Below are 21,689 nucleotides of genomic sequence, written 5' to 3' on the forward strand. Positions count from 1 at the left end.
CAATAATATAAATAATTTCACTTCCACCTAAGGTAAAAGCTACGGTTAAGAAGTGGGAGTACGTAAATGGTTTGAGAAAGAGTTTGGGGTATGACAAAGTTTTCACGGTAGAGCCAGAAGGATTAAGCGGGGGCTTAGCTGTGATGTGGAAGGACAGTTATCAGGTGGTGGTGTTATCTAGTGATAAGAGGATTATAGATTTGAGAATCTCTATTGGGTCTACATCCTTTTTCCTGACGTTGGTGTATGGAGATCCAGTAAAGGCACGTAGAAGAGAAGTGTGGGATAGACTCACACAGATTGGCCTGGGAAGAGATGATGCTTGGATGTTAGCTGGGGATTTTAACGAGCTCTTATCCAATGATGAGAAGAGTGGTGGTGCAGTGCGAGAGGAATCAAGCTTTTGGGATTTTAGAGATATGGTTCAGAACTGCAAATTAAAAGAGATCCAGTACTCTGGCAATTGTCTTTCCTGGGGTGGTTGGAGAGAAAAAGTATGGGTCCAGTGTCGTCTAGACAGGAGTTTTGGTAACAGTGAGTGGTTCTCTTTGTTCCCTCGTTCTAACATGGAATATTTGGATATGTGGGCTTCAGATCATCGTCCTATACGTATCTGTTTCGCCTTGGAACGGGATGCACCCAATAAGAGAAGGTTTTTCTTTGACAAGAGGATGTTGTCCAGAGAAGGCTTTGAGGATCTAGTCCGTCGTAGTTGGGAGGGTGAGGGGGATAATCAAGGTTGCACAATGGACCGCATTAGTCGATGCAGACGTAAGATCATGGAGTGGAGGAAACGTAATGATATGAACTCCAAGGAGAAGATCGTCAGGTTGCGCGCAGCTTTAGAACAAGAAGTCTCATTGCCTTTACCCTCTTACCGACGTATGCAGAGATTGAAACAGGATCTGGCAGAGGCTCTTAGAGAAGAGGAATTGTTCTGGAGACAGAAGTGTAGAGAGGAATGGCTTAGAGCGGGGGACCGCAACACGAAGTACTTTCACAACTGTGTGAAAGGGCGTCGCATTCAGAACAGGATCCTGATGTTAATGGATGATAATGATCAGGAACATTTCTCTGAAGGAGCAAAAGGAAGTCTGGCTGTTGATTTTTTCAGAGAGCTATTCACTAGCTCCAATCCGGTTGATCTTGAAACTTTATTTCTTGGTTTCAACAGCAAAGTCACAGCAGATATGAATGCTCGGCTTACGGCTACGGTCACATTAGAGGAAATTAAAGCAGCGGCGTTTTGTGTGAAAGGTAGCTCGGCTCCAGGAGAAGATGGTCTGACTGGGATTTTCTACCAGAAGTACTGGCATATTGTAGGTCCGAGTCTCTCAGAGGAAATTGGCAAATTTTTCCAGACTGCGGTTCTTCCTGACGGTTGGAATCATACTCAACTCAGCCTCCTACCAAAGATTCCCAAGCCGACAAAGATGACAGACATGCGCCCAATCAGTCTATGTTCTGTGCAGTACAAGATCATCTCTAAAATTCTTTGTAACAGGCTGAAACTCATCCTTCCAGAGATCATTTCAGAAACGCAAGGAGCCTTTGTTTCAGGTAGACTTATTTCTGATAACATCATCATTGCTCACGAAATGATTCACAGCCTGCGCACCAATGAGAGAACAGCTAATGAATGGATGGCTATTAAAACTGACATGTCGAAAGCCTATGATAGAGTGGAGTGGAATTTTCTGGAAGTATTAATGGAGAAGATGGGTTTTGATCATGTCTGGGTGAGATGGATAATGGCTTGTGTGAGTACGGTGTCATTCTCTGTTCTTTTGAATGGCAACTCTCATGGATTTATCAGACCTGAACGTGGCATTCGGCAGGGGGATCCTCTATCTCCGTTTCTGTTTATACTTTGCGCAGAGGCTCTTGTCTGCAAGCTGAACAATTCTGAAGGATCTGGGAAGCTTCACGGTATTAAGCTGACTGAGGCGTGTCCTTCTATCCACCATCTACTGTTTGCAGATGACAGTCTCCTCCTTTGCAAAGCATCTCGTGAAGAAGCGGAGGAGATCATAAACTGCATTAAAATGTATGGGGATGCTTCGGGTCAAAGAGTTAACTTTCAGAAATCATCGATATTCTTTGGTGCCCGAGTCCCAGAGGAAACAAGAGAGTTGATACGTGCCATCACGGGTATTGAGAAAGCAGGGGGGGAAGGCTCTTACCTTGGTCTCCCAGAATGTTTCAGTGGCTCCAAAAGGAAGCTACTCAGTTTTATCCGGGAGAAGTTACAGGGGAGATTAAATGGCTGGTTTTCAAAAGCTTTATCCCAGGGTGGGAAAGAGATTTTGCTAAAATCTGTGGCGCTGGCATTACCAATTTTCGCCATGTCTTGTTTCAAGTTCCCCAAGGATGTGTGTGATAAATTGACTAGTGCGATGATTGAATTTTGGTGGAGCAGTGGGAATAATAGAAAGAAGATTTCCTGGGTTGCCTGGCAAAAATTATGTAAGGAGAAGGCCGCTGGTGGCTTAGGCTTCAAAGATTTGGAAAAGCTCAACCAGTCTTTGCTTGCCAAACAAGCATGGCGCATCTGGGATAATCCACAATCTCTTGTGGCTCGCATCTTAAAACATCGGTATTTCCGGAGGACTGAGTTCCTAGAGAGTGGCATTGGCTCCAGGCCATCTTTCGCTTGGAGAATCATTCTACACGGCAAGGATCTTCTGAAACAAGGTCTGATAAAGGAGGTGGGTAATGGGGCAAATACCAAGGTGTGGTTAGATAACTGGATTATGGATCCTCTGCCAAGAGCACCTAAATATCGTCAAGATGCAGTGGTAGATCTCACACTCAAGACATGTGATCTGATGACAGAGGACCTTTCGAGTTGGGATATAAGAAAAGTACGGGAGGTTATTGCAGAAGAAGATGTTCGACATGTCCTAAGCATCAAGTGCCAAAGATTTCGAGAAGATCGATGGAAGTGGGGTTTTACAAGGAATGGTAGGTATGAGTCTAAGAGTGGGTATAAGGCCCTGGAATGCATTGCGGCAACCAATTCTCATCAGACCAATGCGTTACCTCCTCTGGAAAGGCAACTGTGGCGTGATTTATGGAAAACGAAGGCACCTCCCAAGCTCCGTCACTTCCTTTGGCGCGTCCTATCTGGCGCTCTTGCCGTGAAACAACAGCTTTCATATAGGGGCATTCAAACAGATCCAGTATGTCCTTTATGCCGCCAAGAGCAAGAATCGATTTGTCATATGCTTTTCCATTGCCCAATGGCAAAAGAAGTATGGAACAGATCTTCATTTCCTCTCCCTTTGGCAGGCTTTTCACGCTCCTCGGTCTTTTTGAATATACACTACCTCTTCTCTTGCAGTAAGAAGAATGATTTGGACCCTAAGCTCCGTTTAGCCTTCCCTTGGGTGCTTTGGTATATATGGAAGAACAGGAATCTGTTCTGCTTTGAGAACAGAAGGATTGATCCTGCTATTACCATAGATAAGGCTTTGGAGGAAACAACAGTATGGCTTCGACTGAACTCCTTTATTCCAAATGTCGCGACCGAGATTGTGTGTGATGAAACGATCTCAAATCGGTGGACAAAACCTGATGTAGGTGTAGTCAAGTGTAATGTAGGGTCGGCGTGGTCTTCAAGTAATGGTCACGGGGGGATGGCGTGGATCGTAAGAGATTCTCATGGGGAAGCCCTCTTTCATAGTAGACGATCCTTTGTTGGTATACGTTCTCAACTGGAAGCTGATCTTGTGGCTTTGGTATGGGCAGTGGAGGCAGTGAGAGATCTACACCTAAATAGAGTTACCCTGGAGTTCTCTTCTTCTATGTCCTCAGGGACATTATCGACTTCTAACTTACCACAATCGCTTCAATCCCACTGGAGGAGCTTCAATAGATCTATTGGACAATTGGAGGTTTGCAAGTTAGTTTTAACATCTCCAAATGGGAACCTCATTGCCTCTGCAATCGCAGAAAGTGCTTTACATATTCAGCACCATCAGTCTTACATGTCTGCGAATGGTCCGGGTTGGCTGGAGTCTCGCATTAGAAGTGAAGCTATGGCGGTTGTCTGATGCTCGCTATCATGTATCTCAGACCTCTGAGCAGGAAGATGTCTTTCTCCTTTCCTCCTTTTGAGTTTTATCTTGTTTCATGGCGCCTACTGGTGTCTTTGGGTTATTTGCATTTCTTTTTTTTTTTATGAGCTCGAGTACTCTGGTTTGTTCTAATATCAACCGCTTGGTTGATTTTCCTTTGAGGAATTTATTCAATGACAAAAAAAAAAAAGAAAATGTAATGTTTATGAGAACATGATATATTATGACAAATATTAGTTTGGAATGACAATGGCATGTGATGTAATTTTTCTAGGGGATCAAGGATAATTCTATATATGGGTTGAGAGTGAATATGGTGCTGCCACGTCAGCATGGCACTCATGTAAATAACTTACATTTTAAAGGTTATTTTTTCAAAATGTTCCTCTATTAATAAGAAAGAGATAAAAAAATCACACTATTGATTTTATATGCAATAAAAATGAGACTTATTCTTTTGTTTTGCCAGTGAAGTTTCGTTTTTAAGATGGGCAAATTGTGTGTTTAGGCTTGTAATTTAAAATACAACTAGATTTTGATCCGCGCTTTGAAAGCGCGGATTTTTTCGGCTAATAACAATGTTCAATATGAATTAATGTTTTAGTTCTAATGTACATTATTAAGTTACAAAATCGTATTATATCAAAAAAGGAATGGTTTATTGTCTAAAACTATATATCATTTAATTTATTTGAGATATTGCATGTATTGTTTTTTACAACTGAGATATTGTATGTATATTCTTATGTTACAACAATATTTTTATATTTTATGTGCATTTTATAAAAAATATATTTGTTGTTGGTCAGATAGAAGATTTACTTGGCAAATTTTGGGATAATTTATCAATATAGATTTGTAGGTTTTTAATAGTTTTTGAAATATTTTTGTACCCAACCCAGATCCGTGGTTGAACCGATAAATCCGTTGACCCGAATATAATACAATCTGGATTTAGTTAAAATCCGATATATAAAAACATGATCAAACCCGGAAGAAACCCAAAATCTCATTATTAACCTGCAATTTGATACTGATTGATCCGATACAATCTTATAAGAATCTAATGATACTTTTTTATTAAAAAAAAATTGATTCAAACTTTTGTTATACTTTTTAATAGTACAAAAATTTGAATAACTATTTGATTTGTGATTCTTTAATTTTTGATAAAAAATTTTAATTTTCGATAAAAAGTCTACTATATCATTAGAGAAAATGAAGAAAATTGAACAGAAAAAACTATATTTATTGTTAATATTTAATATTATTGAGATGAATTAGTATTTTGGAACTGTTGAATATTATTATATTACAAAGTTATATTATATCGAAGATGGTAATTTTTAAAAATATAATATAATTTATAAATTAGTTTATTTGAGAATTTGTATGTGCAATTTTTTGTAATTTTCTCTTAGGCATAGACTTTTTATCGAGACAAAAATATCAAAAGGTTTGGTTCGGCTTTGGATCCAGGGTAAAGTACCAATTAGGTATTTTTTGGATCTATAGGTCTCTATTTGAGTCTGGATCCTACCTAAGACTCGTTGCATACACATAGTACACAAACTGTTTTATGTATATTAGATATATTTGTGTATTTAAGATATATTTCGGTATTACATATATTTTTTATGTTTTGGGTTTAGGTTTTAGTTATAGTTTTGGATTTTTGGATAAAATTAAGATTATAATTATATCAATACGCCCAAGCGGGTGTTTTATTTTTATTTTTTATAAGTAAATAATTTTGAATTCTTGTAATAACAAAAGAATATTATGATATAAGGCTTACATTTTCTGTAGAAGATTTTAAAAATGATTATATTCTAATAGTACAAATATTATGATATAAGGCTTACATTTTCTGTTTTCTAGGTATAATATAAACTGTATTTCTCACGTCGCCAATGGTTAAAATCAGTGAATATTATAAATATTTAAGGAAATTTTATGAAATGTAAATTTTACTAACATTAAGAAATGTAAAACTGAAGACGTGAGGTGTATATTGGTTATATATATTGAATTGATGCAAGAATTGGTAATATGAACTTGATCAATACTTAAAAAATATGAATGATATAGTATATAGTTTATCAGACTCCAACCTGATTTAGTAATATGAATCTAATTTTGGAATATAAACTGGTAATTGAATGGTTATCGAGAATTAATAATAACTCGTTCCTTTTCATATGTTTATATTCCGTGTATTTCATACTTGAGTAAAATCTATGGTGGGTGTCGTATATTTGAGAATGTCAATATAAGACTTACATTTATTGTAGGCTATTAGGTATGCTTGGATATGGGCAATTATTGTGATCCATGAAATTAGGGATTTTCGTTAACTTTTGACGATAACACAAAAGATAAATCAGCATAGTTAAAATAAATAAATGTATAGTTAAAAAAATATAAGGTAATACCAAAATAATAGCTAAGTCAAAATATAAGGTTGTTTTTAAGTAGATTTATTAAAACTTCTTCCCTTTTAATAGTATTGATTAAAAAAAAAAAAGTTCCAGTAGGGTTATTATTTGTAATAAATGCTAATGTTATAATTTATCAATTTAAATATCAAATTATTCATAACTGACAGCGCAGAAGTTATAGTACATGCCTAGATATCTCGTGAATGGGTTTTTATTCAAATTGGGGATATAAAAATGGGATTTACTAATTCAATACTCCTATGACCTATCATACGTTAATTTTGACGTGTACGCCGACCATAAACTCGTTGACGTTTAGTGCTACCTACCCGGGTTTATTTAAGAGACAGGTCGATTGAACATATATTTTTCTTAAATTGGGCTAGAGGTAATCAAAAATCCATCACATTTTGTCTGTTTGTCAAAATATAGTTAACTTTTATTTTTCACCAATCAAAACAATTATCATCTTCTTTTCAAATTTTTTTTTTTATCATCTTCCGATATAAAATAATTATATCATTTAAAGCACTTAATTAAAACCTATCTCGTTGAATCACTCTACGCAAACATAGATCATCTATTTTGGCGCGTTACTCCAAAAATGGATGATCATCAATTTGCGTGGATACTTTGGTACATATGGAAAGCAAGGAATAGTAAGGTATTTAGTGATCGTGATATTGATCCTCGTGATACTCTTAGGAAGGCCGAGACAGAATCTGTTCTGTGGGCTGATGCACAGGTGATTCCTGAGTCACATGACGCACACCAGAGAGATATGGCTCCCATACCGGTGAGACCGGGCAGATGGTGCTTCTCCGATGGCTCATGGAAGGCAAACAATATTTTCTCGGGACAAGGATGGTATAGTACCTTACCAGGATTTGATGGTTTAATGGGTGCAAGAAACACCAGAGCTAGTCTTTCACCTCTCCATGCAGAGTTTGAATCACTAATCTGGGCAATGGAATGTATGCGGAATTTGCGGCAGTTTCGGGTCACATTTGCAACAGATTGTTCTCAATTGGTGAAGATGGTTTCGGAACCAGAAGAATGGCCAGCGTTTGCAAACTACTTGACAGATATAAAGACCCTTAGTACTGGATTTCAGAGCTCGGAGATCATCTATGTACCAAGAACGCAGAATACACAGGCGGACAAACTAGCACGTAGTGCAAGAATTCAACCGTCGTTCGTCGTTCACATGGATGCAGAGCTACCCTCTTGGTTAACAGAGTCTATATGAGTCTGTTTTCTTTTATTGATGTCAAAAAAAAAAAAAAAAAACCTATCTCGTTGATAAACCGGTAAGCCCATTGATAGACGCACTTAATTCTGCCGGCCTATATAATACGATCCGTTGTTAGCCTGTTGGTTCTTGCTTAAGTTTAAGCCCGTGGACTAAAAAAAGCTTCAAAGCTCTATGCATTTTGTGAATTTGTGTGTTTCGATCATCTCCATCCCAAAACTTTATTTTAAAGAGAGCAAAATCTCAAAACGAAGATTTGAGAAATGATTACTCCAACTATAAATCAACAAAAAAATCTTTAAAAATTTATTTATTTACATTATAATCCTTGACATTAACAAAAGTTACTAATAATGATAAAACTTTACAAATACATATAAAACATACTTTTAATATATTATACAATACACAATATTACAATATTATATACTATAAATAATATAATTACATATATAATAAAACAAAACACATAAACACAAATTTTAGAAAGTTTCATATAATATGCCAAATTACTCAAACATTATTTCCGTAAGATATGTAATATTTAAGTGATTATATAATTTTCTTTAATTTGTGTTAAATTTGTTTAATGTATTTTTATTTTTTTGTGAGCTTTATTTAATATATTTTTCTATTGTGTGAACTTTACTTTTATGTTATATAATATTTATTTTATTTTGGTGTACTCAAGTTATGTTAAATAAAGTTATTAGATATATTTGTTAAAAAAATGAATGTAAAAACTAAAAAGAAAATAAATCGTAGTTTTGAAGTTTTAAATAGTGAAACCTCAAATTTGAAGTATCACTATTCAAAAATTTCAAAATTTGAGGATTTGAAGTTGGATTGGAGATGCTCTTATCTTCCATAATCAAAATAACAACTCTAGGAACACGAAAGAAACCACATTCACAAAGAGACATTACTTAAATAACACTTTCGCAGCTTCAAACAGAAACATACAAAGTAAAAGAACTTATTCAAAGGTCACCAGAGACATAAACGTAGAGAGACTTCCGATGACAAACTTAGAAGACATAAAAAGACAGGTACGATAACTTATTAGATGAAATCAAAGAGAAAGATGTCTTATGATCAGTTGGTGATTGGGAGGACATGGACTCCAATCTGATGAAGCAGCTCATTGGCTTTTCCATGAAACCCAACAATCTTGTGGCCTTCCTCTTTGACTTTGAAACTTGCGCCAGCTTCAAGCCCAAAGGGATTAGATGTTCGCTTATTAGTCTCGAACTTAAGCATGGTGATGACGGCAGAGCCACTCCCAAAGATTTTGTCAACTGTGCCATGAACAACCGTGATGTATTCACTTGGATAGTCAAGCTCGAACTGCAATAGAACCCACATACAAAATCAATAGGCATACAAACAACATAACTCACGGCTAACTGGTTCTAAGATGGAAAGTCATCAATTTTGATTAAGAAACAAGCAATATTTAAAATACCTTGAAAGCCTTTTTTCAAAAAAAAAAAAAAATTTAAAATACCTCTTCGAACCCGAGTAGAGTAGGCTTTCCACGCTCATCTCCAACAACCACTTCAGAACCATTGACGTACTCAAACTTAACCGCTGATACACCATCATGGCCTTGACCTACATACACCTTTTTAACACCTTGGTGAGCACCATCGTCCCATGCAGTTCCTTCATCACTACCAAGTGCCGGTAACTTCTTGGCAGGGGTTAACGAGGTGGAACTAGTCAATGGAGCAAAGTAAGCTCCAAGAGAATGTACATAGTCTCCGGCAAACCCATGAAACCCAACGATCTTCTTGTCTTGAACTTGAAGAGTGAATGAAGTGCCATCATTGTATCCAATGACATCAGAAGACTTCTTGTTGGAGTTGAACTTAAGCCCTTGAATGAGACCTTCAGGGTTATACCAACCTTCTACGGAAACTAGATGCTCCTCAGGATGGTTAATCACAAACTGCATAAATCGAGATCAAAAAGTCAAAAACTTCGAAAAGAAAAATATAGAACATATCTTTACATTTACCAAAAAAAAAAAAAAAAATATAGAACAACATTAAATAAAAGAAAATATGATATAAGCATGCCCTTAAACTATGTTTGATAATATCTAGTCGTGATGACTTATGCTAAATTACGTCGATCTACTAACATCGAAAATATAAAATTTTAATATTGCTTTAATTCAAGTCAATTTCGTAATTAACTTTTAGAGAATTTAAGCAACATAAGAAAGGAAAGTGTATAGAGGTACCGGATCAGCTGGGATACTACGGCCTTTGATACCGCGAAGAGGGGCCTCTTCGGTTTGTCCGTTTTTGACATAATCGAACTTAACATATTGAATGCCTATTCCACCTGCTCCGACCTGAATCTTGGTCACTGCATCGTGTTCGGATCCATCATCCCATTGATTGCCTCCTTTCCCTCCTTGTGCTTCCACCTTTTGAGCCATCTTTGTTTGCTTTTAGAGAAATCTGACAATTACTTATATTACAAATACAAATTGTTATTAGAACTATCAATGAACTTCTACAAATAAAGAGGAAAGAGAGATGAACTTTGAAGGGAGAGTATACTGTGATCGGTGCTATGATTAGTTGAATTGAACTCTACGTGTATTTATATATATTGACATGGTACATATTAAACATATCTGCTTATAGGCAATCAGTCGATTAATATATGAAGAAATAATAATCTATAATTTCGTGATCCACGAGGCATTTTTATAATATTTTGCCCAAGAAAAACGCTGGTTAAAATATTCATATACTTGTATAACTTCTCAACTAATTGTCTTTATGTTTTTGTTGGCCGACGCCATGACTGAGAAACGATGGCAGTGGTGCTAATTAGTTTTTTTTTAATAATTGCAGGATGGTATTTCAGTTTGTTATGGAAAATCAGTTCAGCGTATTAAGTTTTTAGTCAAAAAGGTTATTTACACAAATATGAAATCAGCTAATAATTCTTCCACGAAGTATTTGTACCCGGTTAAAAAAGTTATAAAGCGTATTTTCATGAATTTGTAAAAAATATATTTTTGGAAATCAAACTTCAATCCTTATAGTAGAGACTTCCACACTAATAATGAATTTCCAGTTGCAATATATTAGTCACACATTACAATTACGTGACTTGCTACCTTCTGATAATTAGAAGTCTATATGGTTGACATTTGACAGCTTGATGATAATTGTAATATGTATGATAGTGCACATGTTTGTAAGCCCAAAACATAGTTTAAAACGGTAAAATATTATTTAAATTACTGGATAGGACCAAACAGTAGACTTTAGATATAATACATTTTTGAAACTTGTATTCCAGAAACAGGAACCGGTTCATATGGATCTTGACATCTCTAGTGACTACTGTAATCAATTTTTGAATTCCAATTACAGTAACATTTAGAGGAATACTTCATAATCCCATTTTTCATGTTTTAGCAACATCTTTTCTATAAGAAACACTTAGAAGATTCACGAAGCCCTTTTAAAATTACTCTGAAAAGTATTTTTACAACTGGTTTGAGAAAGATTCTTGCATTTGCTAAAATAATATTGTTTAAAAATGTGGTATCTCTTAAAGATAAATTGTTTCTCCAAAAGAAAAAGAAAAAGAAAAAGAAAAGGAGAAACTTAATATTTCTTCCGTTTCAATATAAGTATCTTTAAGAAATATATAAGTATTTTTTAAAAACTGATGTTTTAGATTTTCAATACAAGTATACAACCATTTCCATAACAATACATATATTTCACTAGTCAAAATTAATAAAATATTACGTGATTTCAAAACGATATTTGTATTGAAATGGATGGATTCATAAGAGATGGCAAGATCCATATGATCCGGATACCTATTCATTGCACATTAGGATATGAAGCTCGTGAGAAATTACCTTTCGTATATTAATCAATGATACCAATTCATTGACATTAGATAATTTAAGAGGTACAAATTTATAATTATTGCACAAAATATATTAAAAACTAAACGTTGTGATTATCTTATCATCATATGTTGAGAAGGCCCGGTTTTGAAGGTGTGCCCACAGTACTTTTGCACAGGGCTCAATATTAGTTTTGCTAATTTTCTATAGAATTTAGGACTCTAATATTTTAAAAATATTACAAAACAGGGTCCAATAATTTTAATAATTTTACTTTATCCAAAAACATTTTTTAAATATATAGGACTAGCACTGGACCTTCAATCCCTATGAGACGGGCCTGATCTTTCAAAATGGCAATATCATACTTCGAAATTTCGACTCAACCATAATCATAACGTAGTAAAGTAGAAAAAGTTTTAACTCAAGATCCTTAAATTCAGGAACACGTCTCTGTAAGCAACAGATGGAAATAGCATTCCCTCCTTCCCAACGGATACCATACAACGGTTCATCTATTAAGACTATAATACCCTTCGATCATTGAACAAAGTTAGAAAATAACCTTCCAAGAAACTTTATAATATGATAGTTTTCAAATGTAGTTTTCTTAGAAAAACTTAGCGCATCCCACACTTATCAAGCCAGCGATGTTCAGTGTCTTTTTCTTAAGCGGCTGTGGTATGCTGTATATAGAGACGTCTGAAGTATGTATTAGATAGACTTTAAGAGAATAATATTACATTTTTAACATTGAACAAGTCAATGGATGCAGATCCTGGCTAGTCCAAACAATAACGATACCTTATTCAAAGAGACGACGGACAACTTCATATCACAAAGGACTCGAACAAACCAACGACCTAAGAACACATAGTCAAAATTAAAGATAGTAGAAGCGGAGGAGCCACAAGCTTGTAGAGCTTTTTTATTTCACGAAGACGAGAGAGAACTCTTTAAGACTTGGAGATTGGCGAGACATGGACACCAACTTGATGAACATAATCTCCAGCTTTTCCATGGAACCCAACAATTTTATGATCCTTCATCTCAAACACAAACGTTGTGCCTCCATCCATCCCAAACGGTGGAGATGTACGTTTGTTTGTTTTGAACTTAACCATCGTCACAACTTCAGCTTCGATTCCAAAGACCTTATCGTAACACCCATCCACCGATACGATGTATTCATTTGGAAAATCAAGCTCAAACTGCAACAAATAAAAAAAGATTTGTGAAACTTGGGTTTCAAGAAACGTTATATAGGGTATTGAAAATTTAGAGCACAAAACCTCCTCTGTTCCAAGAAGTGACATCTTCCCATGACCATCTCCAGCTACAAGCTTCTTGCCAACGTCGTAATCAAATTTGATAAAGGAAACACCAGATTCACCTTGTCCTACATAAATCTTCCTCACATCTTCATAGAAACCATCATCCCAAGCAGCACCGTGATCTCCACCTTTTGCTTCTAGTTTCTTAGCAGGAACTGGCGCTGGAACCGGTGCAACTGGCGTTGGAACTGGTGTTGGAACAGGCGCAACTGTTGCCGAAACTGGTGGCGCAAAATGTGCACCGAGTGCTGAGAGGCAATTGAGAATGAGACCGTTCCTGCCACAGAATCCGACAAGCATGTGATCTTTCACCGCAAGTACAAATTTCGAACCAGATGCTCTTCCAAACCCAGTAGAGACTCTCCCCTTTGACGTTTTGAAAGTTAGCGAGGTCACATCACCACAAAAGTTATAAGTCCCTTCCACTGATGTAACGTACTCATTTGGATAATCCACCTTAAACTGCAAAACAAACTCATAAGCAAACTCAAATAGTAAAAGCTATAGATAATAGATTAGGGCTAGTAATTATCAAAAAAAAAAGAAGATTAGGGCTAGTTTCTAAATATAGCTTACCTCTTTAGGTTCTTCGCTCATCTTGCCATGAGAATGCCTCACCGATGTGCTTCCTTTAACATACTTGAACCTAACATAGCTAATGTTGCCACAGTTTAGTCCCACCGAGATTTTTCTTACACCATCATAAACTCCATCATCCCAAGCGTTTCCTCCGAATCCACCACGAGGTTCTATATGCTTTAGAGGAGAAGCCGACGCGAAAAAGTGAGCTCCTATGGCATCGAGAGCAGAACCAGACCTTCCATGGAACCCTATAAGCTTTGCTCCAGCTTTACCTTCCATCACAAAATCTGTCGAGAAAATAGCCGTGTTACCAAACATGGGAGATGTTCTGCCGTGTGATGTCTTGAAGGTCAGTGTCTTCACGATCGTTGTGTTGTATCTCGCAACATTGCTGTAGGTTCCCTGGATTGATGTGATGTACTCGTCTGGATAGTTAAGCTCAAACTGGAACAACAACAAAAAAGAGCATTTAAATTAAAATAGAGAATAAATTTTCAAGTGTTAGAGAGATGCAATGTCATATATACCTCCTTGAGTATTCCGGTAACGCTTCCATGCATTTGTGTCTCGAACGTTCCATCTTTCTCGTATTCTATCTTGATACAATCAACACCGTTCCCATTTTCACCAACAATCACTTTCTTCACACCGGTGTAGCCAAGAACACCATCATCGAATGTATCTCCTTTGTTGCCACCAAAAGGTCCCACTTTCTGTGCCATTTCTTTCCTGGAAACAATCAAAACCGTTTCATTATAACAAAGATCTGAAGAGTTGTGAAATAATGATTATAATCTATCAAAACTAAAATCTTATATCTTTTAAAAAGACATATTCACATCTAGCCTGAACCCAATAATTAAAAATATAAAATGAAACTAATCTAAGCGGAAAGATATTTGTTAACCTTAGGATTCCTTAGTTCTGATTCAAGTATAAGAGAGTGATGAATGAATTCAAGTAAAAGAGAGTGATGAATGACTGTGGGTTCGGATATGCATATATATATATTGACACTCTTTGGTACGGACCAAACCAAACCCAATATTGATTTATTTTTTGACGGTAATTTTTCGACTGTGATTATGCATGTTATATTTCCATATTTAGTAAGTGTTATAAGTTTAGAAAATATTTCAGGCAACAGAATCTTTCTGTCGAGATATGGACTTTAATAGAATTGTAAATAATGCTTAATTTGCTGCAAAAAAAAAAGTGGTTACACTAAACGAAGTTGTTACACACGTTATATTATTATTATGGACACGTGAGGAAAAGGCTCCACGTATTCTTAAGTTTTACCAGTAACGGATAAAAACTTAACATCACAATTCAAATGGATTCATATCAGTATTTTTCTATTACTAATAAAAATCTATACGGTTAAAATCGAAGTCACATTTGTTCTAATATGTGATTGTTAATCTGGACTATCTCTTAGAAAAATTATTAAATGTACATTTTTATTATCCTAACAATAAATTCTTATTTAAAACAAATTTAATACCTTTTATTTATTCCTGAAATCATATAGTATCTATTCTCTGTAAAACCAACCGACTAATATCATCATCAATCTAATTAATTATATACCATGTCGTTGTTCTTTCATGAATCACTTGCTAATATCAACACCAAAACCATTATTCTATTAGACATTGTCGTATGCCTCATATAACACTTCTTCTACATTATACATTACTTCTTCTGTCAGCAAGATCAAATATGTTTCCTAACTTAGGTCACAATTAATATTATCATTCAGAACCAAATTTATATCAGACTCAGGCGTATACCAATTTGATGTATTTGAATTTATTTTTGAATTTAATTAAGCAAGGAAAATATAACCGATGCCAAATACTCTAGGTTGAGTATTTGTTAATAGTTCAAGACATCAACAGAAAAAGTATGGCTTTTTGTACATCAACATAGACGATTTCTAAAAGGTATATAGATGATTTCTAAAAAAAAATCAAATTGTATTCGGTAATTCTTTCATGCTATTAGAAAATTGTAACAAACCTATTTAATATTAAACATTCATCAATTGTCTAATAATCAATAATATAAATATAGTATATGATCTTCAAATGTATTGGCGTTGTTTGAATATTAGATAAGAAATTGTTTGTTTTGATAGAAAAAAAAGATAATAATTTGTTAGATATTATACTTCGGATATTTTATTAGCGTAAATTATGGAAACTTAACAAGCATACACCAACTTTGAGAATATCTCTAAAATTCTCATTATTTACTAAATATTCAGTTATATAGAGACCAATAAATATAGAGGAAGTAGATTAAAAAATTGAAAGCTAACATGTATTTATATAACCATCAAACTAGGTTTAAACAACAAAATATCTCGACACGGATCAAAGTTTAGTAAAATTTTAATAGCGCAAATCCAATGACTAAAAGAACAAGAATAATACGATAATATAATATAATAAAACTGAAATGGTAGCAAGACATCACACTCTCTCTATATATATATATATGTTGAATTATTGGTTGTAACATAATATTATCTTTGAACCCTAAAATATTATTTTATTAAATGACCATTTAGGTAAAAGAAATCAAACATTTGTAAGTATGATTCTAATAAGTGGTAACAGAATCCTATTTTAATTTTCTCTTTGTTTCAACTATTGATTTAATTTAGTTTCTTTTGATTTTGTTTCAAACATCAAAATGTAAGTATGAAACAGTACAGCTGTAACTGGAATGCCATTTTGTAGAATAAAATTGTTTGAAATACATCATTTGATAGAATTAAAAAAATCTTCACGAGTTACAATGAAAAATTGTTTAAAGTAATTCCACATATGCCATTTTTTAATAAAACAAAAAATAAATCATTTGTAAAACATATTCTTTTGTTCAGGAGTTTTGAAACCTTCGTGAAACCATAGAATGCATATAATTCATTATTTCATTAATAATGTCAGTTTTTATTCCACTTCATTCACCATTCCATTTTTAGTATTCACAAAACAATCATTCATATTATTCAGCATATTCCATATAGGGAAAACCAGTTACAGCCCATAGGCCCCATACATAATTTCAAGAAATTATGATAAATACAGTAGTAAATCTATTAAGAAAATAAACTTTGCAAGGTGAAACTAATGTTACCGTTACTTGGTATTTGGTAAAGTGGAATAGAAAATTATCAATCTATTGGTGAAAAGTAGTTGCAACCAAGCAAAAAAATAGTAACAACCAAACAGCTACCATACGTTTTTTTAGAAAGTGGCAAACCACAGAAAGGCATGATTTACCTAACATGTTCACGCAATGACGAAGTCCTTGCGAATAAAGGAATGCATGAGTTTGATTCCCACATGTCAGTCAAGATTTTTCTCTTCACCATTTTCGTGTGCGCGTGTGACCAGAGAATCAAAACACAACCAGAAAAACACACACGCACACACGCTAAATATGCACAATTAGATGATTGTGTTTGTTTGCATGTGAGCATATAAAATATAAACATAACTAACTTTTGTAGCCGATAATTATATATCTTAGCTAGAAAGTAGCACAAATGATTTTATTCATGATAAATGGCTCATTTCGGAGTTTCCAACACATACATCATTGCTCATTTAGTTATAAACCAAGAAAACAATTTATTGATACAAACACGAAACATGAAACAAACATACAGAAAAAAAAACGAACAAGCTGATAAAGGATCATATGGTATCAACCACCATGATCCTCCCTTATTGAATGACATAGACACAACACAATCACAAATAGTTATCACCAAACGACTTTTCAAAGTATTTAAGCTGACTCAATCCCATAAAAGAAGAGATCATCAAAGCGGCCATTGGTCTGAGCTTTCCCACCATGCATCACCAGCCCTTTCTTACCATCAATAGTTCCACTCGTGGAAGCCGACCATCCCCTAATATCTGGAGTCTCCTCGTCTTCACCTAACTTATCCAACCTCTCCCACTTTAATGTCTCTGTGTCCAGCGCAAAGGTCCCACCGATCAATTGTCCCGGGCCAACGTGAGCTTGTGGATCCATCGCAACCTCACCTCCAAATATCACAATGTGTTTACCAACAACCGCACTAGCGAAAACACTCCTCGCGGAAGGCTTCTCTCCGAACGTTTCCACTTGTGTCCACTTGTCTTCAACAGGATCGTAGTAATGAACATCATCTACTTCACAACCGTTGAATCCATAAACCACCCAAACCTTCCCTTGCACTACTTCGAGCCCAGCTCCTCCTCTTATGCTAACGGATTCTCCTGGAGTCGCACACTGCACCCACTTCTGATCAACGATGTTGTAAGCGTCTAGGTTCTTGAGCCGCTCCGTAGCACTCACTCCACCGAAAACATAAACGTTGTTCTCATCGGCTGCCATAGAGTGGAAGCTACGAGGAATGGGTCCCTCTTCGACCGGAGTTAGCAGTTTCCACTCGTTCTTTGTCGTGTCAAAAGAGTAGAAGCCGTTGTATTTTCTGGAAGCGTCTCGGCCTCCAAAGACATAGAGGGTTGATCCAATAGACACCATGCGGACGCCTAAGCAAGAGAGGTGGGGAACATCTCCTGTGGCTGGAGAAATTGACCAAGTCCGGGTCTCAAGGTCAAAGACGTAAAGGTCTTTGTCGATGGGCTGATTTGGTATGAGCTCGCCACCAAATGCGTAAATCTTGTTTCCTACCTGTGCTATGGCATGTGAGCATCTTAGCCCAGGAGCCTGTCCCTTTTGCTCCACCTAAAAAATATTTTAAGAGCTTTATGTTCTGATTAGTTACACGCGCGCGGAATTATTCAATTATTCGATGATTCCCCAATTTTTTAATTTTTTACGTCACATTCCCTAAATTTTAGTTCAAAGTTAGTTAAACTAGAGTTATATATATAACCACCATTTTTTGGATTTTCAATTCAATCAAACATTTTCCAGTGATTCAGTGTATTATCAATAAAATCATTAGTTAATTGAGTTGTGTTACCTTAATCCACTTCCCTTGCAATTTAGGAGTTGATGGGAAAGTAACATAGGCTCCAAGGGAGTGTAGAACATCGCTCGAACGCCCGTGAAACCCAATGATTTTGCCACCATGGAGAACAAACTTAACCCCTGGACTTGTCTCGATGTGCTTATTGGTTTTGCCTTTATAAGTCTCGAACTTGAGATCCACGATTGTTTCTTCGGTTGCTTTATCACGGAATGCTTCCACGTATATGAGGTAGTCATCTGCATCAACCTCAAACTACAAAGGAAAAAAAAAACAAAAATAACTCTCAAGGCGAAACCAATATTGAACAAAATTGACATTTTCAACAAAGTAAATAATAGTATCTATTATTATTACCTCCTCAGTTCCTAGCAGCGTCTTTTTTCCATGTTCATTCCCAACAACCACTTCAGAACCATCGACATATTCAAACTTGACGAAGGCTATACAATCTTGGCCTTGACCTACATATATTTTTCTAATACCGTCGTGAACACCATCATCCCATACACCTCCTTTCTTACCACCCTTTGCTTCCAGCTTTTGGGCCATCTGTTTTACCTACGCTTGATAACCTTGCGAATATCTTACAACCTGTAATTACGAAAATAATTAAATCCTAGACAAACTACAATAATATGGAAGAGATGGATTATAGGGAAGTTGAGAGAGCTGACCTTAGAAGAAAGTAATGCTTTGTGCAGTGATCTATATTTGGAAATCGCATGGGTATTTATCGACCCATGGGAAGGTCACGTCGACATATTTCTTGATATTTTAATATCATCTCGTGATCCACGAGACATTGAATAAATTAAGAATGAATGAATACATGTTAGTAGACGACGACAAGCAGTTGATATGAAAGATTTTGGAATTTTCACTATTATACAGCTATTTATTTAATGGTACTAAAAGACAGTCCAACTCATCTGCCAACCGATTTTTACTTTCTATTTCTATACTGATAAATGAATATAAAACTTTCGGTTCTAAATTGACTTGATTTATTAGTGTTATTATTATTATGATATTTATAATTTTTTCCATTTTTAGTTTTGGTGAAAAAAATGAAATAAGCATTTCAAATATCTAGAAACACAAGAATTATAAGAACAACGTTTTTTATTGTTTTAGAAACTACTCAAAACTAAAACTTTCAATATATTCTTCTTAGATCATGTATCTCAATCTTACGATCTCCATTAGATTTCTACTTATATGAAAGACAATTCTTTTTAACAGTTAAGATATGAAAAACACAAACTTAATCTAATAGAAAACTTCATTTCTCATATTTCTAGATTTCTTTATTGTGTTTATCTTAACATATTAAACATCTAATAATATGTTAAATTTCCACAAGCTTGAAATTATCCAACATTCACCCCTTTAATACCAACTTGAATTAGGGAGATCAATTTTGTTGAACTCCGATTAAGCTCCTCATTTGCTAGAACTTAATCCTTACTAATGGCTTGGTAAGGATGTCGGCCTTCTGCTCAACACCCGACACATGCTCCGATTTGCCCATTCTCCACATACTCACGAATGAAGTGATACTTCTTGAGTACATGCTTACTCCTTCCATGAAAAATTGGATTCTTCGCTAGAGCAATGGTTGATTTGTTTTTGATCCTAAGCTTGACCTTCTCGCCTTCTTTACTTAGTATCTCACTCAACAACTCCTTGATCCATATAGCTTGTTTTGTTGCTTCTGTTTCTGCCATGAACTTTTCTTCGCATGATGATAATGCACCATCTGCTGCTTTTGCAATGTCCAAGTGATCAACGATGAACCGTAGTAGAATGCATGTCCTGACGTGCTCTTCTCCTCATCAACATCAATGTTGCGACTTATGTTTCTGCCATGAACTTTGCTTCGCATGATGATAATGCACCATCTGCTACTTTTGCAATGTCCAAGTGATCAACGATGAACCGTAGTAGAATGCATGTCCTGACGTGTTCTTCTCCTCATCAACATCAATGTTGCGACTTCTGTCACTGTAACCAACGACACTCCTTGACCCATCTCTCTTGAAGAACAGACTAAAGTTTGTTGTTCCTTTCACATACGGCAGTATGTGCTTGATGGCTTGTCCATGAGTCTCTAGGATTGTCCATGTATCTACTAAGAACACCAACTACGTAACACATGTCGGGTCTTGTGTGAAGCAGATACCTCAAATATTTTATGATTCTTTTGAACTCTGTACCATCAATCTCTTGTTCATCTTCAGCTTTTGAGATTTTCAAGTTCGCCTCCATTGGAACTTGAGTTGCGTTACACGCTTCCATATTTGTGTCACAAAGTATTCCTTGAGAATACCTTTCTTGTTTTATTCTGATTTCATTTGTTCCTTGAATCATCTCTATGCCAAGGTAATACGTTAGCTTACCTAGATCTGACATCTCAAACTTCTTAGACATCTATTCCTTGAATTTCTTAATCACCTTAAGCAAAGTTCCCGTCAAAAATAGATCATCAACGTAGATGGCTATGATCAAGACGTCTCCTCCTTTAGTCTTGCGGTACACTGATGGTTCCTTCGTGAACTTCTTAAATCTCATCTCCTTGAGAACCTGATCGAGTTTCAAATTCCATGCTCTGGGCGCCTGACGTAATCCATACAAAGCCTTGTGTAACACATAAACTCGATTCTCTTCTCATTTCTTCCCAGAACCAGTCGGTCTATCTACAAGCTAATATATCTTGTTTCTTGTGATAGGTTTCAACTCGTTTGCCATAGCTTCAACCCAATTTTCTTCACAAGATGCATCTGAGGCAAACTCTTCCTCTATCGGTGCAACCTAGATTGAACTTAGATGAGGCAAAATCGTCTCCTTCATCGCTGAAACCTAGATTAGCTGAGGCAAACTCTCCTCCTCTATCGGTGTGACCTCTTTTGAACCGATAGAATGCCTCACGATTATTTGCTGGCGTTGGTGGTGAGATTCGTCCACACAAATCTCCAAGCAATAATCCCAATGGCTTTTGTGTACAAACTGTGGCCTTAGTCGGGAATGAGTCTTTGATTTGCTTCTCTGCAAGACATGTGTCACACACACAGCTTCTCCGTGTGATACTCTCGAGAATTAGAGAC

The 21,689-nt window shown here is 35.7% G+C and overlaps 4 protein-coding genes across 5 annotated transcripts; 1 reads left to right on the forward strand and 3 right to left on the reverse strand.

Moving 5' to 3' along the window:
• The first annotated feature begins 7,124 nt into the window (after positions 1-7,124).
• Positions 7,125-7,769, forward strand: LOC117127116. Its single transcript, XM_033276427.1, has 2 exons — positions 7,125-7,494; positions 7,606-7,769. The coding sequence occupies exons 1-2, from the start codon at positions 7,125-7,127 to the stop codon at positions 7,767-7,769; spliced, it is 534 nt and encodes a 177-aa protein (XP_033132318.1).
• Positions 7,770-8,662: 893 nt separating this feature from the next.
• LOC103840029 (PYK10-binding protein 2) lies at positions 8,663-10,559 on the reverse strand. Of its 2 annotated transcripts, XM_009116528.3 has the most exons (4): positions 10,346-10,559; positions 10,021-10,253; positions 9,280-9,723; positions 8,663-9,119 (listed from the first exon to the last, which is right to left on the reverse strand). In XM_009116528.3, exons 2-4 carry the CDS (start codon positions 10,219-10,221, stop codon positions 8,868-8,870), a joined length of 897 nt encoding a protein of 298 aa, XP_009114776.1. In that variant the 5' UTR covers positions 10,222-10,253; positions 10,346-10,559; the 3' UTR covers positions 8,663-8,867. The 2 variants fall into 2 exon arrangements, with proteins under 2 accessions (XP_009114776.1, XP_033145132.1); XM_033289241.1 differs by having other exon boundaries at positions 10,021-10,382.
• Positions 10,560-12,358: 1,799 nt separating this feature from the next.
• On the reverse strand, positions 12,359-14,616 carry LOC103840046 (myrosinase-binding protein 2-like). Its single transcript, XM_009116536.2, has 5 exons — positions 14,488-14,616; positions 14,108-14,309; positions 13,575-14,024; positions 12,957-13,460; positions 12,359-12,875 (listed from the first exon to the last, which is right to left on the reverse strand). The coding sequence occupies exons 2-5, from the start codon at positions 14,300-14,302 to the stop codon at positions 12,621-12,623; spliced, it is 1,404 nt and encodes a 467-aa protein (XP_009114784.1). The 5' UTR covers positions 14,303-14,309; positions 14,488-14,616; the 3' UTR covers positions 12,359-12,620.
• Positions 14,617-17,134: 2,518 nt separating this feature from the next.
• Positions 17,135-19,461, reverse strand: LOC103840057 (nitrile-specifier protein 2). Its single transcript, XM_009116546.3, has 4 exons — positions 19,260-19,461; positions 18,940-19,176; positions 18,577-18,837; positions 17,135-18,335 (listed from the first exon to the last, which is right to left on the reverse strand). Exons 2-4 carry the CDS (start codon positions 19,132-19,134, stop codon positions 17,388-17,390), a joined length of 1,404 nt encoding a protein of 467 aa, XP_009114794.1. The 5' UTR covers positions 19,135-19,176; positions 19,260-19,461; the 3' UTR covers positions 17,135-17,387.
• Positions 19,462-21,689: the final 2,228 nt, after the last annotated feature.

This window comes from Brassica rapa, chromosome A01 (assembly GCF_000309985.2).
Source record: "Brassica rapa cultivar Chiifu-401-42 chromosome A01, CAAS_Brap_v3.01, whole genome shotgun sequence".
Lineage (NCBI taxonomy): Eukaryota > Viridiplantae > Streptophyta > Magnoliopsida > Brassicales > Brassicaceae > Brassica > Brassica rapa.

Bases quoted from the DNA above. Each gene is read 5' to 3' on its own strand.
- LOC117127116 (XM_033276427.1), top strand. From the start codon at position 7,125: ATGGATGATCATCAATTTGCGTGGATACTTTGGTACATATGGAAAGCA. The intron at 7,495-7,605 runs GTATGCGGAATT...ACTACTTGACAG, and splicing joins ACTAATCTGGGCAATGGAAT to ATATAAAGACCCTTAGTACT.
- LOC103840029 (XM_009116528.3), bottom strand. From the start codon at position 10,221: ATGGCTCAAAAGGTGGAAGCACAAGGAGGGAAAGGAGGCAATCAATGG. The intron at 9,724-10,020 runs GTACCTCTATAC...CGATTTATGCAG, and splicing joins GTAGTATCCCAGCTGATCCG to TTTGTGATTAACCATCCTGA. The intron at 9,120-9,279 runs GTATTTTAAATT...GTTCTATTGCAG, and splicing joins CTCTACTCGGGTTCGAAGAG to TTCGAGCTTGACTATCCAAG.
- LOC103840046 (XM_009116536.2), bottom strand. From the start codon at position 14,302: ATGGCACAGAAAGTGGGACCTTTTGGTGGCAACAAAGGAGATACATTC. The intron at 13,461-13,574 runs GTAAGCTATATT...TTTGTTTTGCAG, and splicing joins TGAGCGAAGAACCTAAAGAG to TTTAAGGTGGATTATCCAAA. The intron at 12,876-12,956 runs GTTTTGTGCTCT...TATTTGTTGCAG, and splicing joins CACTTCTTGGAACAGAGGAG to TTTGAGCTTGATTTTCCAAA.
- LOC103840057 (XM_009116546.3), bottom strand. From the start codon at position 19,134: ATGGCCCAAAAGCTGGAAGCAAAGGGTGGTAAGAAAGGAGGTGTATGG. The intron at 18,838-18,939 runs GTAATAATAATA...TTTCCTTTGTAG, and splicing joins CGCTGCTAGGAACTGAGGAG to TTTGAGGTTGATGCAGATGA. The intron at 18,336-18,576 runs GTAACACAACTC...AATATTTTTTAG, and splicing joins TGCAAGGGAAGTGGATTAAG to GTGGAGCAAAAGGGACAGGC.